Source organism: Ictalurus punctatus, chromosome 12, assembly GCF_001660625.3.
Source record: "Ictalurus punctatus breed USDA103 chromosome 12, Coco_2.0, whole genome shotgun sequence".
NCBI classification, from domain to species: Eukaryota; Metazoa; Chordata; class Actinopteri; order Siluriformes; family Ictaluridae; genus Ictalurus; species Ictalurus punctatus.
In genome coordinates, this window is record NC_030427.2 from 16,678,711 (window position 1) to 16,696,210 (window position 17,500).

The 17,500-nt window shown below is 40.1% G+C and overlaps 2 protein-coding genes across 9 annotated transcripts in view; both read left to right on the plus strand.

Moving 5' to 3' along the window:
• The window catches only part of pik3r5 (phosphoinositide-3-kinase, regulatory subunit 5), a 27,688-nt gene extending 21,959 nt beyond the window's left edge, over positions 1 to 5,729 (plus strand). For 2 of the 5 annotated variants that reach the window (XM_017480969.3, XM_017480964.3), the window contains exons 10-18: positions 1 to 12; positions 1,511 to 1,636; positions 1,773 to 1,904; positions 2,017 to 2,110; positions 2,241 to 2,317; positions 2,437 to 2,530; positions 2,881 to 2,963; positions 4,167 to 4,282; positions 4,423 to 5,729. The exon at positions 1 to 12 is cut by the window's left edge and continues 815 nt beyond it. In XM_017480969.3, coding sequence (XP_017336458.1) covers positions 1 to 12; positions 1,511 to 1,636; positions 1,773 to 1,904; positions 2,017 to 2,110; positions 2,241 to 2,317; positions 2,437 to 2,530; positions 2,881 to 2,963; positions 4,167 to 4,282; positions 4,423 to 4,561 — 873 coding nt within the window. In that variant the 3' untranslated portion in view covers positions 4,562 to 5,729. The remainder of the gene's footprint in view (positions 13 to 1,510; positions 1,637 to 1,772; positions 1,905 to 2,016; positions 2,111 to 2,240; positions 2,318 to 2,436; positions 2,531 to 2,880; positions 2,964 to 4,166; positions 4,283 to 4,422) is intronic. The other 3 variants (XM_017480968.3, XM_017480965.3, XM_017480967.3) reach the window with 3 other exon arrangements.
• Positions 5,730 to 13,647: 7,918 nt separating this feature from the next.
• Positions 13,648 to 17,500, plus strand: part of LOC108272454 (phosphoinositide 3-kinase regulatory subunit 6) — a 20,058-nt gene continuing 16,205 nt past the window's right edge. Inside the window, exons 1-6 of one of the 4 annotated variants that reach the window (XM_053684276.1) lie at positions 13,648 to 13,876; positions 14,233 to 14,346; positions 14,472 to 14,558; positions 16,282 to 16,373; positions 16,991 to 17,059; positions 17,164 to 17,296. In XM_053684276.1, the coding sequence (XP_053540251.1) occupies positions 14,298 to 14,346; positions 14,472 to 14,558; positions 16,282 to 16,373; positions 16,991 to 17,059; positions 17,164 to 17,296 (430 nt within the window). In that variant the 5' untranslated portion in view covers positions 13,648 to 13,876; positions 14,233 to 14,297. The remainder of the gene's footprint in view (positions 13,877 to 14,232; positions 14,347 to 14,471; positions 14,559 to 16,281; positions 16,374 to 16,990; positions 17,060 to 17,163; positions 17,297 to 17,500) is intronic. The other 3 variants (XM_053684275.1, XM_053684274.1, XM_053684277.1) reach the window with 3 other exon arrangements.

The window sequence follows — 17,500 nt, forward strand, 5'->3', positions numbered from 1 at the left end:
AAAATTGCACAGGTGAGATCAGACCTGGAGACTATCTGTCTCTGTCTGATTGTCTGTGTTGTTCTAGGCCACTGTCTGTCTGTCTTTTTGTCTGTTTCTTTTGTTGTTTGATCATATGGATGTGACCTCTAGATGTTCTACAGCTCTCGGCCAATCAGAACACTCCGTACAGGACTGGTGATGGTGTATTTGAGTGTGTGTGTTGGTGATGTTGGTGATGGTGTATTTGAGTGTGCGTGTTTGTGATAATGGTGTTTGATGTAGTATTTGAGTGTGTGTATTGGTGATGGTGTTTGATGGTGATGATGGTGTTTGATGGTGTATGTTGGTGATGGTGTTTGATGGTGTATGTTGGTGATGGTGTTTGATGGTGATGATGGTGTTTGATGGTGTATGTTGGTGATGGTGTTTGATGTGGTATTTGAGTGTGTGTGTTAGGGATGGTGATGATGTTTGATAGTGTATTTGAGTGTGTGTGTGTGTTGGTGATGGTGTATTTGAGTGTGTGTGTGTGTGTGTGTGTTGGTGATGGTGTATTTGAGTGTGTGTGTGTGTGTGTGTGTGTGTGTGTGTGTGTGTGTGTGTGTGTTGGTGATGATGATGATATTTGATGGTGTATTTGAGTGTGTGTGTGTGTGTGTGTGTGTGTGTGTGTTGGTGGTGTATTTGAGTGTGTGTGTGTGTGTGTGTTGGTGATGATGATGATGATGATGATGTTTGATGGTGTATTTGTGTGTGTGTGTGTGTGTGTGTGTTGGTGATGGTGGTGTATTTGAGTGTGTGTGTGTGTGTGTGTGTTGGTGATGGTGTATTTGAGTGTGTGTGTGTGTGTGTTGGTGATGGTGTATTTGAGTGTGTGTGTGTGTGTGTGTGTTGGTGATGGTGTATTTGAGTGTGTGTGTGTTGGTGATGATGATGATATTTGATGGTGTATTTGAGTGTGTGTGTGTGTGTGTGTGTGTGTGTGTGTGTTGGTGATGATGATGATATTTGATGGTGTATTTGAGTGTGTGTGTGTGTGTGTGTGTGTGTGTGTGTGTGTGTGTGTGTGTGTGTGTGTGTGTGTGTGTGTGTTGGTGATGATGATGATATTTGATGGTGTATTTGAGTGTGTGTGTGTGTGTGTGTGTGTGTGTGTGTGTGTGTGTGTGTTGGTGATGATGATGATATTTGATGGTGTATTTGAGTGAGTGTGTGTGTGTGTGTGTGTGTGTGTGTGTGTGTTGGTGATGATGATGATATTTGATGGTGTATTTGAGTGTGTGTGTGTGTGTGTGTGTGTGTGTTGGTGATGATGATGATATTTGATGGTGTATTTGAGTGTGTGTGTGTGTGTGTGTGTGTGTGTGTGTGTGTGTGTGTTGGTGATGATGATGATATTTGATGGTGTATTTGAGTGTGTGTGTGTGTGTGTGTGTGTGTGTGTGTGTGTGTGTGTTGGTGATGATGATGATATTTGATGGTGTATTTGAGTGTGTATGTTGGTGATGATGGTGTTGTTGGTATTTAGGAGGTGAACACTGATGTTCATGAGTACAGCACCAACAACATCGCTCAGCTTCTCGGCATGCTGGACCCCTGGTACGAGAGAAATGCACTCTGTCTGCTTGACCTGCCGCTGCACGTGGTGTGTCAGGTGAGAAACAAACATATCCTAAATAGTTAAGCTTGATAAACATTTAAGCACTTTTTTGTCCCATGTGCTAAAAACACCTTTGTGTATGTGTGTGTGTGTGTGTGTGTGTGTGTGTGTGTGTGTATTGACCCCACAGCAGACATCCAAGTCAGATTCAGAGTCTGTGGAGAACTCAGTGGAGGAGTGTTTACCCATCATGGCCGACCTCCTGCTGTATTACTGCAGAAACGCAGCTCGACCTGCACTGATCCAACTGTACCAGGCTGAGGTACACACACACACACACACACACACGAACATTTCAGTTCTGCTGCTTTTCTACATCATGAAAGGTAATAAAGTGTGTGTGTGTGTGTGTGTGTGTGTGTGTGTGTGTGTAGCTGACACTGGCCGGCGGAGAGACAAGAACTGAAGTGTTCATCCACTCACTAGAGCTCGGACACACGGCAGCCACCAGAGCCATCAAAGCCATGGGTAAGCGTCAGTCATCATGGCAACCATTTTTAATCACAACATCAACCTCAATTAACCAGTAAATCGCCATGTTGTTAGATTAACATCATAAACACTAACAAAATAATAACATGTAAAATCGTGTGTGTAGGTGCTGCGAGTAAGAGGTTTGGTATTGATGGAGATCGGGAGGCAGTTCCACTTTCACTCGAGGTCGTTTATAATCAGGTACGAGCTTCACTTCACACCTCACCACACTTCAACACTCTCTTTACCTGTGATCTGTCTAATCTCTCTATCTGTCTCTCTCTCTCTCTGTCTGTCTGTCTGTCTGTCTCTCTCCTAAGGTGGTCATCAGTGGGCGGAGTCAGCAGACAAGGGTGGAGAAAGTGTGCACTTCGATTAACCTGACTAAAGTGTGCAGGAATCAGGAGGAACTCAGTGAGTGTGTCCTCTGTCCCACACACACACACATCCCCACACCCACACACACATCCCCACACCCACACACACCCACACACACAGACACACAGACAGTCTGGACCCTTTATTGTTCATCATTTATTAATACTGGCCTCTCCTTTAACCTGGGGCTTTATGAGCTGCTAGTCATGTGATCAGTGATTTAGCTAAACAGAACTTTGGCAGGTGATTAAAAGTGTTACAGAACGCCTGGACTGCAAATGAGGAGCATGAATGTTAGTACTTAAAAAATGAAAATGATGTGTGACTATAGTTAAAACAGATCAAGCTGATGCACTTAAAAATCTTTCATACATTTTTATATCCAGATCCTAAAATAGACTTCCTGCAGCTGACCATGACAGAGGTTTTAAAGAGGCAGAACTCCAAATCGAAGAGAAGCTACAACCAGGTAAATAAAAGGATGATTTAAAGGTGTAACTGTGAGAAAGTCGTGATGAAGAATTAGGACAAAAGCGTTTCTCTTGAACACAAATCTATGGAGATAGAAATCTGATGTGCAGGAAGGAAGCGAGGTTTAGAGACAGTGCAAAACACAGCACACGACCAAACACAAGCACGGTGAGCGTGCCACATACTGCGTAAACACACACACGCCACACCGACAGCCAGCGGCACACCAGTGTTTTTCACTGCAGCTTTTCACACCTTGGTGGTTTTTGTTTTGGTGTCAGTGAGCCACAAAACTCTGTCTCTGCTTTCAGTTTGAGTCTGCAGCTCTGCTTCCAGATAAAAAAGAAAAAATTGCTGTGATTCACTTCAATTTATTTGAATTTCAAATGATCCAACAGCAACTTTACACCACAGGATGAAAGAATATTAAAATAATATCATGAAAATGAAAACATCTTTACAATATTCAAGTTCATTTCAACACTAATTGATGCATCACGTAATTTATTGAAATGTATTGATTAATAATCCACTAGGCTTGATTTCCCATAAAGAAATATGCTCATGAATTCCACTGCACTGAAAAAAAAAACGGTTATTTTTGTATAAATTAGACGTCTGAACTTAATGTCTGATCGTTTTGTAAATTAGCAAACACTTATTTATTGACGTCAGATCGGATGATGTTTTAATGAGAAATTCTAAAGCAGAAAAATTACATTTAAAATGAATGATCTGTCAAATATATATTACACTGAGGTGTTAACTCAATGTGATGGAATAAAATCAAATACTGTGAAAACAGATAAATGTCCTGTAAACAGTTAGCTTTTTTATCTTCTGATAAACAGGAAAGGGGTTTTTTGCCAGTTACACCCACGCTGAGGGGTTCGATGTCGTAAATACACTGTTTTGTGTGGGTTACAATGCTGAAAAAAAAAAAGGTTTATCAGAAATGTCGCAGCAGCTGCTTTAAACCCAGAATCACGTGATTTGATTTATTTGTAAAATGTTAATTACATTTTACTTTAAATATGAATCTGTCATTTACAGATTATTTTTTTTGTTGTTTTTTTTTTTAAAGAGTAGAAATATTTTGGTTTAGTGAGTGCAATTAAGGGGAGAGGTTTATAGTTATTCACTCTGTCTGTGTGTGTGTGTGTGTGTGTGTGTGTGTGTGTGTGTGTGTGTGCGCGCGCAGCAGTTGAGTGTAACTCAGGTGAAGGTGGACAGGTTTCGGGTCTGTGGTTCTGGAAACACAACGTTTGCTGTGTGTTTGGATCAGGACGAGAAAAAGATTTTACAGAGCATCACCCGGTACTGAGATATTCTCTCACTCTCTCACTCATTCACTCACTCATTCACTCACTCATTCACTCACTCATTCACTCACTCATTCACTCACTCATTCACTTACTCACTCTGTGTGTGTGTGTGTGTGTGTGTGTGTGTAACAGGTGTGAGGTGTCAGTGTGTTATAAGCCGGGCGGCTGTTCTGATTGGCTGAAGGTGAGAGCTCTGTCCAGTCAGACGGAGCAAACGTTCTGCTCTCTGCTCTGTTTACCCATCTTCACCTTCAGTGGACCCCAACCATGAACCTCTGCCAGAACCTCTGGACCCCCACCACCAGCCTCTGGACCCCCACGACCAACCACTGGACCCCCATGACCAACCTCTAGACCCGCACCACCAACCTCTGGACCCGCACCACCAACCTCTAGACCCGCACCACCAACCTCTGGATCCCTATCCCGTTACCATGCACTCTTAAACCCTAAAAAATCCAACCATGTTCTGTTATAACCCCACCCTCTGGACCCCGACCACAAATCCTAATCATAAACTTGATTAATCCTCAGTAAATGTTTTTAAATGTTTTCAGCTCAGGGTAAATCACCGTAATTGCACACAGAAACATTACGACCGCAGACTGTTGCTACAGCACTGACACTGTCTAAAGTTTTGCACCAAAGATATATTGTATATTGTTTATTTTAAAATTTATTCTAGTTAATTAGATGTTTAATCAGCGTTATGTGTAATTATAGTGTATATTATATCGATAAAAAAAAATCAACCAATGCCTTTTTCCGAAATGCTGAATCTTAAAGAGCGATTCTCTCTGATTGTAATTTGTGCACTCGGCCAGCAGGAGGCGCAGCGATGTGATGAGGTTACTTTAGTGTTCTGCAGTTCAGGAGTGACATTTTATTAGCGGTTTAAAAAAACTCCCTTTTCCTTTGGTGGAGTTTAGAAGAAACACTGAAAGTCTTAATCACAAATAATACTATCACGTTATTAAATAATCTTTTTTAATCAAAGAAAAAGAGAGATTTCGCTAAGGGAAAAGTCTCATTGTGTATTTCTTTGAGTTAGCTAAATGGCTAATAAAACATCTCAGGATTTTTTTACACACACGCGAGTGTGTGTGTGTGTGTGTGTGTGTGTGTGTGTGTGTGTGTGTGTGTATGATTTCTGACGCTTTTATTCAAATGTAAATATGTTTTAGGTGTAATTTGATTTGTAAAGCACACTGGAGTGTTTAATTCAGACTCTTTAACAATGAAGAAGTGTGTGTGTGTGTGTGTGTGTGTGTGTGTGTGTGTGTGTGATTTCTGACACACTGAGATTTAAATCCTCTCTGACACCACGCTCCTAATACGGTACTTTTTAAATTGAAAGGTGCTTCTTGTTTGTTTAAATTATAACAGGTGGATGTAGGTGTACTTGAGTGTAAATATCCAATAAAATCCTTTAACACTGATTTCCGTGTCTGATTCTCACTCTCTTTACTAGCATCCATCCAAAATGCTTTCCAGTTTTTAAATACAAAATAATAAATAAAATAAGCACATGAAAAAGTGCAGTAAAATAGGTAAGCCAATACTTTTAAAATGCATCATTTAAATAAAGTTTTCTAATTATTATGACACGAGTTTTTATTTAACAATTCATAGTTGTTCAAGTAGAATAGTTATTTCAGTCTACTTTGTGTACTTCATTTTGTCTTAATTAATGTACTGCAATAATGATAGTAAAATGATTCATCAGGGGAAAAAATGATCTATTTTAAACCATTTTTAAATTCTTGTATAGACATAGTCCTTAGATGTGCATTTTATATGTGTTAGATTTCAAGGTATCTCAAGAATCTCAGATTATGTCTTCAGATCTCCGTCAGCCCTTTCAGCCTGTTTTACAATTACTTTACTCTTAGTTCTGTGATGCTATGAGCTAGAAAGTGTGGTTTACCATAGAGCGTTCAGGCTTGGGGGGTCTAAAATGAACACACACTGACATATGCATGCTCACAGAGACATCCCCTTTTATTCATGCAAAACAAGAGTATTTATACACATAGTTAAGAAGCAGTGCGTGGACGGTTTCTACTGGTGCAGGGGCCAGACAGATAGACAAAACACAGCACACTAGGAAAATAAGTCTTTTCAAGATATAAAAAATACATGTGTCAGCTATAAGAAAGATGGCAGTTGATCAGCTTATTCAAAGAGGTAATTAAATGAATACATCCATCATAGGTATTTGATAGCACAGAGACACACAAACAGAAACTAGAACCCAGTATTCCCCGTATCCAAGGTGTCTTAACAGTTCATAATATGAGAGTACATGATATAAGAGAATTTCCTTTCAATATGTAAAATTAAATACATTTAACATAGTTTTAAACATGTATGAGTTTAGATATTCCTCTGTTCTGTTCTGTTCAGAGATGGAGGGACAGATGAAAGGATAAATATAAATGGGTGATGGACAGATAAAAGGATGAATAAATGAATAGATGAACCAGTGGCTGTGCTTTGATTACATTTTTATTTATGACGTGTTCTGTAATACAAAATAAATAAATAAATAAATAAATGTGAGAAGCAGTTTCTCTTGATGATTATGTGTAATTAGCAGTAAACACGTCATCAAACCTGAGTGTAGCTTCCGGATTAAAAAAGGAAAAAAGCATAAAAAGAAAAAAGAAAAACCTTGTGTTTGTTACAGTTGGTTATTCAATAACAGTTATTCAAAAACCCTTGAGTGTCTAGAAAAGCGCTATATAAATGTAACAATAATTGTTATTGTTACACTCAAGGGTTTTTTTTTTTTTTTTTGGCATGGTTTTTATTGTAATTTATTGTCATTTTATTTTACTCACGACCAGCAGGGGGCGCTGTTATTCTATCCTCAATATGGCCCCGATCAGCCATAAAATTAAAATCACCTGCCTGATATTGTGTAGATCCCCTCGTGCCAATAAAACGGCTCTGACCTGTCGAGGCATGGACTCCACAAGACCTCTGAAGGTGTGCTGTGGTATCTGGCACCAAGATGTTAGCAGCAGATCCTTTAAGTCCTGTAAGTCGCGGGATGAGGTCTCCATGGATCGGACTTGTTTGTCCAGTACATCCCACAGACGCTCCATCAGATTGAGATGTGGGAAATTTGGAGGCCAAGTCAATACCTTGAACTCTTTTTTGGAGTGTTGCAGGGAGCATTATCCTGCTGAAAAAGGCCACTGCCATTAGGTTGCCATGAAGGGGTGTACTTGGTCTGCAGCAACATTTAGGTAGGTGGTACGTGTCAAAGTAACATCCACATGAATGTCAGGACCCAAGGTTTCCCAGCAGAACATTGTCCAGAGCATCACACTTCCTCTGCTGGCTTGCCTTCTTCCCATAGTGCTTCCTGGTGCCATCTCTTCCCCAGGTAAGCGACACACACACACCCAGACATCCACATGATGTAAAAGAAAATGTGATTCATCAGAAGAGGCCACCTTCTTCCATTGCTCCATGGTCCAGTTCTGATGCTCACGCGCCCATTGTAGGTCCTTTTGGTGGTGGACAGAGGTCAGCATGGGCACATGACCAATACGCAGTTACACAGCCCCATATGCAGCAAGCTGTGATGAACTGTGTGTTCTGACTCCTTACTATCAGAGCCAGCATTAGCTATTTCAGCAATTTGTGCTACAGTAGCTCTTCTGTGGGATCGGACCAGACGGGATAGCCTTCGCTCCCCATGTGCATCAATGAGACTTGGGCACATGACCCTGATTCTGGTTCGCCAGTCATCCTTCTTTGGACCACTTTTGGTAGGTACTAAACACTGCATACCTGGAACACCCCACAACACCCATCACAAAGGCCCTTGTCAAAGTCACTCAGATCCTTACACTTGCCCATTTTCCTGCTTCCAACACATTAACTTAAAGAACTGACTGTTCATTTGCTGCCTAATATATCTCACCCCTTTACAGGTGCTACTGTAACAAGATAATCAATGTTATTCACTTCACCTGTCAGTGGTTTTAATATTATGGCTGATCTGTGAAAGTTCTAAGTAATCTTTAAAATCATTAAACCCATTAAAACTATTACATCCTAATAGGAAAAGCTTTACTGGAACCATTAGTCCTCTTACTCTTAATCAATAAAACACTGTTTTTCCAGACTATTTTACAACAGTGACATGAGAGAGACTGGCATGCAGTGTGTGTGTGTGTGTGTGTGTGTGTGTGTGTGTGTGTGTGTGTGTGTGTGTGTGTGTGTGTGTGTGTGTGACATTTTTCCATAAAGCAGACCAGCAGGCTAAGCATTTAAACCACAAAACGTCTCTGAAGCCTAAAGTCCACAGAACTCTGGCAAGTCGGAGGAAAGCCAAATAAACACACACAGACACAGACACAGACACACACACACAGACACACACACACACACACACACACACACACACACACACACACACACACACACACACACACAAAACCTCAATGTCTCCTTTCTCCAAGTTACAGCATCTGAAACCTTCATCATGTCCCCTCTCAGTGTCATGCAGCAGAAAGAACTTTACACACAGAGAGTGAAGGAAAGAGCACAAAGTTGAAAACCAGAAACACACACACACGCGCACACACACACACACACACACACACACACACACACACACACACAAACACATGCATGTACACTGTCTGTCTGTTTCTTTATCTTTCTATCTCTGTCTGTTTCTCTCTCACTGTCTGTCTTGCTGTCTGTCTGCCCCCCCCCCCCCCCCCCCTCTCTCTCTCTCTCTCTCTCTCTGTGGTGTTTGTTCAGCCTCAGTGCACTTTCTTATATTGTTTTGCAGTGACTGCAGGAATTCTGGGTAACTAAAGGCCAGGGGTTAGTGGTGTGATTGTGCGTGAGGGATAAAGAGGAAGTGAGCAGGTGTGTATGTTTTATGTTCTGATTTAGAAACTGGAAAGTGTGTTCAGTAAAACATGTCCTTCCTTTCTGACTCCAAGACATTTTGGTTAAAGCCTCTGTGGCGCAAATCATTTAACTTACACTTTGACTTACTTTGAGGAAATGTCTTAGATTTCATTCTGATTATTTGCTATAAAACAAGATCTTGATGGTTGTGGAGCATAATCTGGCAACCCTGTCATTCACTTTCCTTTCCTCTGCTCCACCCCCGAGCACGGGGTAGCGTGATTCCTGTCCCAATGGGCTTCTGCACCACCATCACACACCATCCTGAAAGACCAACAAATCAACAGAACCTTTCGTTCTATCTGTCTGTCAGAGACAGAATTTAATATGTAAACGTCCTCTCACATTCAACTGCTTTTATTTCCAGCTAATTTCTTAACATGTATAAATATTTGTATTAACATAAAAAGATTCAACAACTGAGACATAAACTGAACAAGTTTCACAGACATTTAATGAACAGAAGTGGAATAATGAGTCCCTGAACAAAGGAGGGGGTCAATATTAAAAGTACCAGTCAGTATCTGGTGGCCTCCAGCTGCTTTAAGTACTACAGTGCATCTTATCCTCATGGACTGCACCAGATTTGTCAGTTCTTGCTGTGAGACGTTACTCCAATCTTCCACCAAGACATTTACAAGTTCTCCATCACATCTGGGGGGGACACATGCTTACATGTAACTTTCCACTGCAAGGACGATCAGCTGTCCTTCCTGTCTCCCTGTAGCACTGTCTTAGGTGTCTTACATTACAGACATTGCAGTTTATTGCTCTGGCCACATCTGCAGTCCTCATGTCTCCCTGCAGCAGGTCTATGGCATGTTCACACAGGTGAGCAGGAACCCTAGACATCTTTCTTCTGGTGTTTTTCAGAGTCAGCAGAAAGGTCTCTTTAGTGTCCTACGTTATTGTAACTGTGACCTTAATGGCCTGCCGCCTGTAAACTGTTAGTGTCTTAAGGACTGTTCCACAGGTGCATGTTACTAATTGTTTATGGTTCATTGAACAAGCATGAAAAAGCATTGTTTACACCCTTTCCAATAAAGATCTGTAAAGCTTATTGGATTTTACAAAATTATCTTTAAAATACAGTCTCCTGAGAAAAGGACATTTATTTATTTTATTTTTTTGCTGAGTTTAGAAAAGGTTTAATGTGTATTAATTTTAGGAAGAAATACATACCAACTGAATATGTCACTTTATGAAAATGATGTCACAGTGGGCGGGGTTACTTCCTTAAAGCAGCACTAAGACACAATCACAACAGACAAAAACGAACTCAAATAAACAATTTGAGTAATTATTTAAACATGGATCTCTCTCTCTCTCTCTGTTCTGTTTTCATTTTAATTTCTCTTCTACAAAAGGACAAAATTTGTTTCCTCTTTTCCTCGACTGGCCAACAATTTCCTGTGTTTAGTTTTTTAGCTTATTATCACACTGTTATAACAGTTCATCTGTAAAATCACTTTAGAGACACAGAGTAACACTTACAGTAAAGCAGACCATTGTGTTTGTGTGTGTGTGTGTGTGTGTGTGTGTGTGCGTGTTTGGACAAGGTGCTTTTTCAGGTTAAATATAACCTTCTGCTTTTCCGCCTACACATTTAGAAAGCCAGGAAACACATCAGTTCCTCTCTCTCTCTCTCTCTGTGTCTCTCGCTCTCTCTCTTTCTATTTCTCTCTCTGTCTAAGCTGCAGGACATTTTGTGGTTTTGCATGTTGCTGAAACAGCGCAGTTCATCTTTAGACAGTACGATTTTCTCAGTGCACAGGCTTAATAAACACACACACACACACACACACACACACACACACACACACACACACACACACACACTAACCCAGTTGTTCTGTGGTTGTTTAAAGTGTATGTATAGTTACAAAGCAGCAAGACAGAGAGAGATTGTGAGATAGTGTGCATGCGCGCGCGTGTGTGTGTGTACAGTCAGTCGCCACATTTCCTCAACCATCGGAAAATAACTGAGACGTTACGATGAGATTTTATTCATCGCTGCACAGTTCCCCGTGTTTCAGGTTATAATGCTTCATTAGAGCGACTCTCATTCTGCAGCTTAAACAGAGCAGAGCTGGGGCAAACAAACAAACAAACAAATAACAGCAGAAAGTGTATGCATACTTTGAAAAATGTATTACAGGAAGAGGTACCGTTACCTTACAGGCTTGTAATATATGCAACATAAACAGAATTAAATAATATATAATAATGCAATAAAATATTAGTAATGTATATTTATTTGTTTATTATTTATGGAAGAGCATGTGTTGCATATTGATAAAAGACTTGGCAGAATATTAGAACTTTATGCTCTGGGTCACTTCTGGAAATATTTTCAGTATTAAGAATGTTTTTTCACTCATTACAGCGACAGATTGACATCACGTGCGACACACACACACACACCTCTGTGTTTAGGATGTGGGCTGATTTACTGCAGATAGAACAGGAAATAGTATTGACTTTTATAAAAAAAGATAGTTTCAGATCCAGAAGCAAGTTAAACCAGCATTTGTTTGAGTTTCATTGTTTTTACTGCGTGATGGGTTTTCTTCAACTTTGCAATGTTGCGTAATGTTGTGGGTTCGTATAGATGAGCTCATGACCACGGCCCCGAACACACACACACACACACACACACACACACTCACACACTGAACTGGTGCATACAACACGTCTGAATTCTGTCTTTTATTAGGACACCGACAAAAACACAATGAAATTCTTATTTACTGCAACAGAGTCAGTGCAAACAAACATGTGAAGTGTTTCGACTGTGTGTCTCTATATACTCTAGCTCTAGTACCTGTTCCTTTCCACGCTCTGTACGCTCTGTGTACTCACTAAAGACAGAAACTAATTCTATTCTTATTCCCGTGACAGTAGAGCAATGCCATCTGATGGTCATTTTAATTTCTTTGTGAGCTAAACATTGTCATTGTCCTTCACCGGGAGCACAAGGAACCACCTCGGATAATGTTTGGGTCTCTGCAGATGTTGGAGCACTCAGATGTTTCAGCGCAGCTCCTTCAGAATCAAATCCAGAGCAGAAACGAGTACCGCACCACATTTGATCTGTTTTCAATTTTAATGCAAGCTAATGAAAACTTACTGACTGACTCTAAACTATCAAATGAACCTCCACTACCACGTAATCAAGCTAAAATATGCTGTATGCAAACTAAACACCTTAACCTTTTTGATAAGGTCTTGAACAATGTAGTTAACTAATGCTAACTGCTACTAGCTAGCGTTAGGTCTCTAACCAACTAAGTGAATAAGACAAATTAGCATTAATGAATGCTACACTGGCTAATGAGATCTGTTGAGAAACAGGATACGTGCTGGAAAGTACATTTTTAATATAAACTAGTTTTCTAGGGTTAGTAAGATCATTATATTTACACCAATTTACCCCTGCTGAAAAAAACTATTGAAACCCTCATAGAATTTGTAATGGGTTTTAATGGTTATAATGGGAACTGTATTGGTTTTAATGGAAACTGAATTGGTCCCTGTGGGTCTCTACTGGTAATTTGTTTCCTTCTATTTTTGGCATGTTATATCTTGTGGATCCCATTAAAGACCAATAATGGTAATGGTTTTAATGGTTAACAGCTGATGGTTTGTAATAGTATTTGTATTATAAGCCATTAGAATTTCTGTGTTGGTTTCTAATGTAGGTTGTTGTTGTTGTTTTCAGCAGGGTGGTTTAGCTTTTCCATCGCTCACAGGCTAATCACCAACAGCAACATCAACCTTAACAACTCTGAGCTGGTTTTTCTTCTTCTTCTCTTTCTTTTCTCTACTCCGCTTTGTCGACAGGTTTGAAGCAAAAATGGTAGCAGTCCATAAAATAATATTACAGAAGGTAGCAAGTGATAAAATAAAATACAAGAGTAAATCAACAGGTAGAAATGGATCCGTTTTATTTCTACATGTCGCATTTATACACTGCAGCGGGCATGTATGTAGTGGGCGTGTCTTCAGTGGACGTTTCTGCAGTGGAATTACCTGTTTATTTACATTTACGCATCCATCCACCCAATAATTATATTCATTATACATTATTAATATTCAACTAAGTAATTAGTATGTTTACGTAAATTTGGATGTGAGTCACACAGTGCATGATGGGTATTCTGTGTATTGTGTACCTGTTACAAAGTGTGATGTTTGACCCTGACCTCCTGCAGTGCACTGTGGGATTTTATGAACACACTTCATGATGAACTCTCTACATAGTTCACTGTGTAGACAGCAGGGTGTGGTTTCAGGCACTTCCAGAGTCAAGGGTCAATGTACACTCGACGTATTACTAAAATACAATCAGCCATTCATACACACACACGCTTTTCTCACACGTCTATTCAACACCACCTTTCCTCATCCACCCTCTGAACTTTCCTCTATTCATTCCATCCTCTACACACACACACAAACACAGTCTCTCCTCCCTCGCTCATTTGCGCTCTCTCTCTCTCAGACTGGCTGAGTGAGTGTATGTGTATGTGTGTGTGTGTGTGTGCATGCAGTAGATAGAGGAAGTGTTATTCGGCGTGTCACTCTCCCTCTCTCACAGTCGACTTCATGTGCATGGCGATGTAGTCCACACTCAACAAAACAGGTCAGAGAATGGAGATTTCTTTTAACTGTTTTTGTATGTGTGTGTGTGTGTGTGTGTGTGTGTGTGTGTGTGTGTGTGTGTGTGTGTGTGCTTGTTTGTTGAAAGCCTGGCTCGTTTTGCTTAATGCTTAGCAGAGATGAAACAAGTCTGAGTTACTTTCTGTTTTTCATTTCACTTTACGTTGTGTTCCTTCCATCCTATTTTTGGATGTTGTGTGTGTGTGTGTGTGTGTGTGTGTGTGTGTGTGTGTGTGTGTGTGTGTTTGCCTTGCTAAGAAAAAAAATAAGTTGAGAGCTGATAAAGGAACAGAATGTCTGAGTCATATATATATGTGTGTGTGTGTGCGTGTGTTGCAGTAGAACATACAGTTACTTCTTTCTATCATAGTGAACTCCAGCAGTGACATCATCATGCTCACATAATGGCATCGTGGGTAAATTCTAGCGACTGTAGCGGTATGGACTCAGCAGGTACTGGTTCTGGTTCTGAGTCTTATTAACAGTTTATAAACATTTATAAAAGTGTTATTATCACATATCAAATAAGTTATAATTAATAAATGTGAGATTTCAGATTGTGTGTGTTGTGTCTTCAGAATATGCAGCTCTCGACTCAGAAATCTACCGAAGCCTACAGGCCATTCTGAGAGAGCTGGACACTTCACAACCTGTGGTCAATAAAGGTAACACACCCACCTGTAGGCAGTAATGTACTTTCCCTAGCATGAACTCTTATACTCACTGTCACTGAGTATGTGTGTACTTTACGTAGCGTATTTATGAAATGACCCTCATGGATTCACTTGGAGTATGTACAAGGTATACTGTGGTATATATTTACCTAGAGCACACATTTACCTGGATTATGTGGTAACTCGGACTATGTGGTAATTTAGAGTATGCAGTAATTTACAGTATATACAGTGGTGCTTGAAAGTTGATATATTTCTGCATAAACATGACCTAAAACATCATCAGATTTTCACACAAGTCCTAAAAGTCGATAAAGAGAACCTAATTAAACAAATGAGACAAAAATATTATACTTGGTCATTTATTTATTGAGGAAAATGATCCAATGTTACATATCTGTGAGTGGCGAAAGTATGTGAACCTCTAGGATTAGCAGTTCATTTGAATGTGAAATTAGAGTCAGGTGGGAAGACAAGCAGGTGTGAGTGAGCGGCCTGTTTTATTTAAAGAACAGGGATCTATCAGAGTCTGATCTTCACAACACAGGATTATAGATGTGTATCATGATTTCTGAGGACCTCAGAAAATGAGTTGTTGATCATGATGAAAAAGGTTAAATAACCATCACTAAAGAGTTTGGACTCCACCAATCCACAGTCAGACAGATTGACAAGACCATTGTTACCCTCCCCAGGAGTGGAGACCAACAATGTTGAAACATGGTGGTGGTAGTATCATGGTTTGGGTCTGTTTTGCTGCATCTGGGCCAGGACGACTTGCCATCATTGATGGAACAATGAATTCTGAATTATACCAGCGAATTGTACAGGAAAATGTCAGGATATCTGCTCATAAACTGAATCTGAAGAGAAAGTAGGACATGGAGCAGGACAACGACCCTAAGTGCACAAGTCTTCTACCAAAGAATGGTTAAAGAAGAATAATGTTAATGTTTTGGAATGGCCAAGTCAAAGTCCTGACCTTAATCCAATAGAAATGTTGTGGAAGAACATGAAGCAAGCAGTTCATGTGAGAAACCCACCAACATCCCCGAGTTGAAGCTGTTCTGAACTGAGGAATGCGGTAAAATTCCTCCAAGCCGATGTGCAGGACTGATCAACACTTACCAGAAATGTTAGTTGCAGTTATTGCTACACGAGCGGGTCACACCAGATACTGAAAGCAAAGGTGCACATACTTTCGCCACTCACAGATATGTAATATTGGATCATTTTTCTCAATAAATAAATGACCGAGTATAATATTTTTGTCTTATTTGTTTAATTGGGTTCTCTTTATCAACTTTTAGGACCCTGATGATGTTTTAGGTCACATTTATACAGAAGTAAAGAACTTTGTTAGCTAGTAGCTGGTGATGCTAATTGTAACGTGGTATTTGGGTTAAATGTGGTCATTGGAATGGTATGTTAAAAAGTATGTTATCTCACATACCTGCAGGACACCTCTGAATGAGGAAAGATGATGATAATTAGCAACATCGCTTGCACGCACAAACACACACACACACACACATCCTCCTGTGTGTCTGTCAGTACAGTAAAGAGAATAGATACCACCCAATTCACATCCTCCCAGTATCACTTCTGTGGTCTCATTCTAGTAATGAATATCGTATAGAGGTACCAATACAGTGTGTGTGTGTGTGTGTGTGTGTGTGTGTGTGTGTGTGTGTGTGTGTGTGTGTGTGTTTAGGAATGCTGAGGTGGACGTTGCATAAGAAGGTGCAGTGTGATCCGCAGAAGAGCCTGGCTTTGGTCCGAGTGACCGTCAAAGAGCTAGAGAGAGTAAGTCACTGTGTGTGTGTATGTGTGTGTGTGTGTGATATGGAGGTATTTGGGAGTGTCTATATATATAGAGAACATTCAAATAACAGCAGAATGACACTGTGGTCTTGGAGCCTGTACCTGTTTAATTACTATATAGGTCAAAGGTGTAGAAAAAAGGGGGTGGAGTCATTGAGTTTTTATCCAATTGTAATTATATTTAATGTCGTAGAACGCTGGTGAAACGAGTCAGTACCTGTTCTCACTTACGTTATAGCAGCTATAAACAGTCGTTCCCTCACCAGCCTCTTTATTTTCTCTCTTTAAGTTAATAAGAGAAGATAAACAAGAAACTGCAAGGAAGCGTAAACTCCTCTGTCCTGACTATGTCAAGTTACAGCTTTACCTCTGACACTGGAGAATCTTTCCCTAAAATATTCCATAAACGTCTCCTTACTTCAGGAAATCTTCACCACAGCGCCCGCTGTACACGTCCCTCTGAATGAGACGCTATTATGGAAACCATAATGTATTAGATTAGAACGAGCGCATTAATATGAACCTGTGATTTACATCATTTAAAAAAGTGTGTGTGTCTGTGTGTGTGTGTGTGTGTGTGTGTGTGTGTGTGTTCACAGGCTGAGAGAGTGGACCTGAAAACACACATCATCCCGCTGTTACACACTCTCATGTACGCCGTCATACAGGTAGTGTAGTAATAGTTGATGATATAGTGTATTAACATTAAACATGCATATTATAATGCACGTGTGTGTGTGTGTGTGTGTGTGTGTGTGTGTGTGTGTTGCAGGCGGTGTACATCCCTGATGATCTGTATAAAAGGCTTTACGAGTCGTGTAAGAGGATGCTGACGCTGCCAGAGCCGTTCTGTACTGTAGGACTCAATTACACTAGACAATTAAAGACAGAGAGAAGCACACCAGGTATCATACGCACACACACACACACACACACACACACACACACACACACACGATCATTTATAGATATACAGTATATTAGGTGATGTGTAGTGTACAGGTCTGGGGCTATGAGGTTAGGTTTGAAATTACAAATGAATTAGCATTACATATATTTATTTGTTAAATAAATTAACATACAATTAATAACATTTACTTAATCAAGAA